Below are 7,401 nucleotides of genomic sequence, written 5' to 3' on the forward strand. Positions count from 1 at the left end.
CTTTAATTCATCTTCCCTTTCCTGTTCTCGCCGCTTTAATTCGTCTTCCCTTTCCTGTTGCTTAATTTCATATTCTTGTCGCCTAATTTCATCTTCTTTTTGTTGGCGCTTTATTTCTTCTCTTCCACTAACTATTCTTTTTAATAATTCCTTCACAAACTCCTCTTCGTACTCCGTACTTGCCAATATAATCTTCTTTAATTCGGTAACTCTCATGTCTTCCGTTGCCGTTTCTCCTAACTCTTCCGCCAAACACTTCAAATCTACTTTTAAAGCTCTTCCTAAAAATGCCATTTTTCACCTACTACTTTCTAAACTGCACCTTCTTACAAAAAAAAATGCCACTTCCTAAACCAATTTCAAGACAATCTAAATAACTCACTATCTTCCATCAAACAACTTGAAATTCATAGAACAAACAACTACCAATCTTTTATTTCGAAATCCATTGGGGTTTCCCCGCACATTTGTCAGTCGTAACCTTTTACAAAAGAAATAACGCAAAATTCTACAAAAACTAATTCACCATTTTATTATTCTTTTTCATCCATCGTCCAAAAAAACCAAAACAAAACAAAAAATGATCATATCTATAATATCAAGCTTTTAGCTCGCAACATCAGAAAATGCGTGTTATTACATCACGTGACCCTGACACACACTTTATTTATAATTTTACAAAAGTTCTTACCAAAGCGATTCGGTAAAAATTACCGAGATTATTTTTTTGTATTACAGTATAGCTAGAAACAATAGTAAATTTTACCATTTTGTGATAGTTTTGGCCATGCATTTTCTACACGTGGATAAAAATACATTATTGCTTTTTAATATGTTTTTCTAGCTTGATGAGTTGAAACTTAACTTCAAAAGTTTTTTTTTTAAATCACGAGTTAAGCTTTTTACATTTTTCAATGATTTTTAATTTCAAGAGTATTTTATTAGGTTTTTCAAATATTATAATTATATTAATAAGGATTTATCCTACTAAACAAAAGTATTAATAATAATATAATAATTAAATTGAGAAAATTTTTTCTCAGTGAACTCTCTATAAAAAATTTTCCATTTTAAATTTTTCATATAATTTTGATATTTATGTTAAAGATTCAACAACGTTTTCCGAATATCAAGTTCAATTTTCCACTAAGAGTCTGTTCATTAATTAAAAATGTAGGATTGTTATGAAACGGTAACAAAAATAATAATTGTAAGATCTTAGTTACCATGTAGAATATCAGTTCAATAACTATTCATTCAAAACCAACTAAAACATCAAGTTTTTGTTTTGGAATTGGATACTTGCAAGCAGCGACGCTCGGTGGCTGAGAGGTAGCGGTCCGCAATCCCGTGCCACAGGTCCTGGGTTCGATCCAAGGGACGGACAAGGTTGACTCAGCCTTTCATCCCTTCAGTGGGTTGATAAATGAGTATCAAGCATGCTTGGAAACTAAACACTAGGGGCTCGGCGTTCGGCTGACCACCTGACCGGAACATCTGCTCTTGCACCCCATTGCCTTAGGTCAAGAAAACTGAGATGGGTACAATAGGCCCTGGCCCTCTATGAGCTGTTGCGCCACTGAGTTTTGTCTAGTTTTTTTTAACTTGCAAGCAACGTTACGTGTGGGTCAGCCAATCAAGTTCGACACACGCACGTGATGTCGCTTGCAAGCGTCTAATTAAATCTGATCCAAAAATTGATTCAGCGTGATCTTAAACCCAAGCCCTTAAGTTGTAACATTAACAAGTCACGCACAACTGCGTGATTAGATTCAGCCATGTGATTAGTAGCAAAAACTCAATCATCACTTTAATCTGTAAAATTGCAATAATAAGACAGTGAAAGACAATTTGTCATCATATTCATACGAAATATTATGCGGCAACAGTGGTTTATTTATCCGTTAACAATTATACGTACTTTTGCAATTTAGATGTTTGACTTACGGAATATCAATCTAGAAACGACTATAAACAAGAACTTTCTCTGTAGATGTCGTGTGGCTTAGGTGTTTTCTTAAGCTAGTGATAGACTTGATGACCCGAAAAGAATAATATTGGATTGGAAAAGAGGCATTTGCCAAAAGTAAGCAATCGCGTATATATTTCACTACGTTTAACTGTATAATTATTGTAATTATGTAATTCTTGCAGAATTAAAGTGAATTAATTATATCATATCCTAAAATATTGATATTTTTCCAAATAAAATCAATAATTAAGCAAAAAAATCCCTAGAAACTGAAGCGATAAGATTTTACCTGATTTAAAATTTCATTTTTTTCAAAAATATCAATATGAAATAACATTAGACAAGCTTCAATAATGAAACGTGAATGTTTCTTTTCATTTACGTCTGACTTATCTGGACAAAGGGAGTCTATAAAGTGAATGAAGTTTTGAATCAGGTGAAATCAACAATTCTTCAAAATTTTAATTAGTTCTCTATCAGAATTTTTACTTTTCTGATGAAAAGTCTGCTCTTGAAACATTGTTGGCTATATTTAACAGTATGATTTAAAGTTTCAATTTAGTTTCAGAACAATGGTTTACTATAAATATTTCTGACACGATTATTCTTTTCAGTTATCTATTAAGATTTCTTTAAAAGATTTTATTCGAAAATAATCTTAAATATGCACATAGAAATAAGGTTTATGACGTTAATAGAAAAAAAACATCCTCGCAATAACACCAAATTCATCCTTTCAAAATAATGATTAATTTAAAGATCCCTCAAACCTCTAAGACCTTTAAATTTCATTGAGAAGTATGCGAAATCACAAAACCCAAACAATTCTAAATTTATAAAATAATTCTCTGAGTATGTTTTGAGTGAGAGCAAAAAATGTGTTAGCATAGAAGTGTTTCATTACTTATTTCAACCTCTGAGGGCATCTTGGTACCAATATTAAAAATATTAGTATATTTAATACCTATTAATAAACAACAATTTACACAATAGCAGTTGTACCTACTACTAAAATTAATTCAGCATCAGTGTCGTTAATAATAAAGCAATTTCTTATAGTTTTTTCCAGATGATTAAATACCTTTCCTCCATTGAATTAGCTTTTTAGTGCAAAATTTACTTTTTTATTTCAATTTGAACCTATTTTCAAACTTAATGAAGCATGATTGGTCTCAATAAAATTTGCCAATTCTTAGTGTTCTCATATACGAATACCCTTCCAAAATCAATTTAGCTTTTAGATAAAAAAAAATGCTTTTCAATTTATGCCTATTACTAAAATTAATTAATTTTAATTCTCGAAAATAATTCGTCGCTACACTAATATTATTCAGATTATTTTTGGAGGACGAACTATATCGGTTTTTATTTCGAATGAAAAGAAAATCATCAAACAATTATTGACGATAGTGAGGAATTTAATTAAATTTAGTATCAAATACTACTGGTATTGCTGTTATATTGTGATAATGGGAATCTCTTATACATACCTAATGTGGTAATAAGATTTATACCACCCTGCGAAACAGATAAGTACATTAATATCACCATACAGCAAAATCATGTCATCTGCACAACCTTTTTTTACTTGTCAGCGTCATATTCCAGTGAGGCTCCATACTATTTATTTACCATTATATGAGTTAGAATTTCAACATACCAAGTGAAAATTGATCATATAAATAGCATAATTCATAATGTGATATTCATAATTTACTACCGTTTTCTCATGGCTTAGTAGGTAACATCAAATTTATTCTAGCTTAGTTCTAGATAATTAGTTCTACCTTTGATTTAATAACTAGTTTATAGAAACAAGCTTTAATAAAGTAAATATCTATACAAGAAACGCATGGTTTCATATACCTTTACAAATATGAATTCGATGACGTCATGACAATGCATTACGAAATTATTAATAGTAATTTTAATTGGGTACTTGCACTGCAAGAAGAAGAATATCGCAAATACTCACACATGTGACCTTCGACATCAGCGCCAACTTATCATTTATAAGCAAAATGGCGCGTTAAAGTTGATCTAAGTTTCTTCACTTAAGTTAGAATGTTAATTAACATGAAGTAAATTAAATACCCAGTCTTATCGAACATCAAATTTGTTGAAATCTTTTTCCCCGTCTACGTCTTTTGCTTAACTTAGATTTATTTTGTCTTATTTTATATCTTATCATGTCTTATTTATCTTATTTGATTTGATTTATTTGTTTATGTCTTTTGTTGTAACCATGGCATATTTTTGCTTCGTGTACCTGGCAACTTCGGTTCATAATTAGTTTGTTTATCCTCTCTATGGCTTTGTGTGAGTCTTTGCGTTTAGCAAGAAATATATAGCGAAAGAATTGAAATACTTGCGAAGGAATCTTTGTGAAAAAAATATTGAATGTTGTACTTAAGCGAATTGATATTTGACAGGTTTTGTTTATTTAAAATAGAATGGAAGGAACAGTTTCCAACGTAAACAAATGCCACGTTTCAACAACCAATCAGGATTGAGATGCCCACACTACGTCACTTGCAGATATCCTAGTGTGGAAACGTAATCTAGGGCAAAAAAATAAATGAATTAGAAATCCTTGCGTTAAAACTAATTTTTGATTAAATAGAGCTGGAAGCCAGCAAATCATTCATATGAATAAAGTATTCATCAAATCCTGTGGAATGAATCCTTTGACATTTAGCGTTCAAACTGGTGTCTTTGATCCGGTTGTCTTTGAAAGCATTTACAGCACAGTTGATTCGGATTGGTTAAGAATTAGGTAAATGCACGTACTCAATTATAAACATTCCATTTTATTTATTTAGAATGGGTAAGAATGTATTGATAGAGCTATAATTATTGTCGCAAATATACTTCTTTAAATTTTTAAGAAACATAACTTTGCAACAACACTAATTGTTTTTATCGTCAAATCGTATTGTATACACTTTAAATGAGATTAAAAACTTGATTGCTGTAAATTTAAATTGTGACTAATTATTCAATCGATATACTAACTGTTTCATGAAATGCAATTACGCCTGTATATATTTCGATAAAATTAAGCTTCTATTAATTCCGTAAGCTAGGCATAAGTCATTTACACCTCGTAAATTACTTTTGGCTTTTAGTCGTAGTATTTAAAGATTCATTAAACTCCAAACTATTTAAATAAGTTTTAAGAAATCTAACTTATCATCTAACTGTTTTAAAATAGTATGGATCGCTGCACTATTCAGATTCAACTTGACTAAAAAAACAAGCGTTTATTTCAAGAAGAATTAGAATTCTTCATGATTTCAAAAGCTGTTCAACCAAAATATATTCTGCAGTAAATAATAAAAGTTGCAACAACTCAATTAACTAGGGTTGAAAAGGTACTGTTTGCCCATGCCTTTCATTTTTTCGGTCAGAAAATGTTTCAATATGTACAGTTCGACCCGTCGTGTATTTCAACGTATTTACACCAAATTTTGTTCCAACTGGTTCGGAATTGGTTCAGAATAAGGCGCATACATACATACCTAGACCTATACATACATACCTAGACCTACATACCTAGACATATACATACATACATGTAAATATACATACATACTTAGACATATACATACATACATAGAAATATACATGCATACATACCTAGACATATACTTACATACATAGAAATATACATACATACCTAGACATATGCATACACACATATGAATATTCTGCTTTATTTATATAGATTGTGGTGTGGATCAAAGTGTATTAATAAAATTATAATCATCACCGTAAACTTATTTCTTTCCACTTTTTTGAAATATAATTTAGTAACAGTATTAATTGTGTTGATCGTTAAATGGTATTGCGTACACATAGAATGACGTAAAAAATTTGATTGTTATAAGTTTAAATTGTGACTAATAATTCATTTAATATACTATTTATTTCATTAAATGCTACTATTATATCTCTATATAATTTCGATAAGTTAAGTTATTATTAACTTGTGAGTTGAGTGTAAGCGATTTCCACTTATTAATTCTTTTTATCTCTCTTGTAGTCGCAGTTTTTAGAGATTCATTAAATTCTAATCTATTTAAATAAGGTTTGAAAAAATAAAACCAATATTCAGCTAGTTTTAAAATATCTGAGCATCACTACAATATTCAGAATCAATTTGGCTAAAAAAAACAAGATTTTAACTAAAGAAGAATTCTAATTCTTCATAATTTTAAAAATTGTATAGTGAAAATTTGTTTGGCAATAAATAAGGAAAGTTCGTGACAACTCGATAGATCGGCGTAGAAAAAGAAGTATTATTTGCCCATGCCTTTCTTTTTTTATGGTCAAAATAGAAAAGAAAAAACTGTTTACGTTTTAGGACTTATCTAGATCACATTTTTACTAGATACAAAAAGTCATCAATGACAGTTTGAGAAGTTCTTTTGCCAATGTTCTATTTCTCAGAAATATTAATCCCTTCGTAAACACTTCTATTTACAAAAACTCAACCACAGACTGTGTTTTCCTAGTTAGTTTATTTTCGTTCCTTTTTCCAGGAAAAAACAAAATTCTCCCGGGGAGTCTCTCCTGCCAAACTCACACTCTTACAGCAATGCACTTTTGCAATGAGTTGGATAAACATTCTCTAGATAGAATTAATTACATTGCATACAGTAAATAATTAAAAAAACCATCACTTAATAAACGAGAGGAAAAGGATTTTTAACAAATAATCTTTCAAGTACCCAGTATGTAATTAAAACAAAAGAGCTATAAGACAAACTTATTTTAAGCCTGTCAGTAAATTGTTAAGTTCAAAAACATGAATAAGAGACAATTTTGGCCACTTGATATTATTACTTTTTTATTTGATATGAAACAGGAAAAGAATCTTCAAACAAAACGAATTTTTTTTTGTTTCAGTAAAATAATTCAGTGAAGCTATTGAGAGCACCATTTTTTACAATCTTAAAACAAATATTTAGTAAATATTTCTTTTATCTTATTCACATATTTTTAAGATGTAAATTTATATTAAGAAGCATTAAAGTTTAGCCAGCATGGAATAACCCGTTGAATGATCATTTTATTTTATTTTATAACCGGTGATCTAGATCAGAAATTGAACATACTAACCTTTGTAGATTACTTTTTAATGGATCTAACTCGCATTTGCTTTATATGGAAAGGAAACCCGCAAAACCCTCCCTCGGTTAGCCCGACGTTGAGGGGATTCTAAGCCATTATCTATCTACCATTGAGGATATTTTTGTTAGCACTGTGACTGGTGCGAACCAGGAGAAACCGCATGAACCAACCATCACGGAGATTTGAATCTGGATCAAGTCACCTTATTGGGAAGGGAAAACTGTCTAGTCACCGGAATTCCTTGCATAATAATTTTATTTTATAACCATGGTTGAACGGCCGAACCAATTTAG

At 30.3% G+C, this 7,401-nt stretch overlaps 1 protein-coding gene across 1 annotated transcript; it reads right to left on the reverse strand.

The window, feature by feature from the left end:
• Window positions 1-652, reverse strand: LOC139425592 (gelsolin-related protein of 125 kDa-like; the record flags this gene model as incomplete). The annotated part of the gene is given in 1 exon segment (XM_071180893.1): window positions 1-652. A coding segment is annotated over 1 exon segment (294 nt), but the record flags the coding sequence as incomplete, so codon positions are not given.
• Between the last annotated feature and the right edge of the window lie 6,749 nt (window positions 653-7,401).

This window comes from Parasteatoda tepidariorum, chromosome 5, assembly GCF_043381705.1.
Source record: "Parasteatoda tepidariorum isolate YZ-2023 chromosome 5, CAS_Ptep_4.0, whole genome shotgun sequence".
NCBI classification, from domain to species: Eukaryota; Metazoa; Arthropoda; class Arachnida; order Araneae; family Theridiidae; genus Parasteatoda; species Parasteatoda tepidariorum.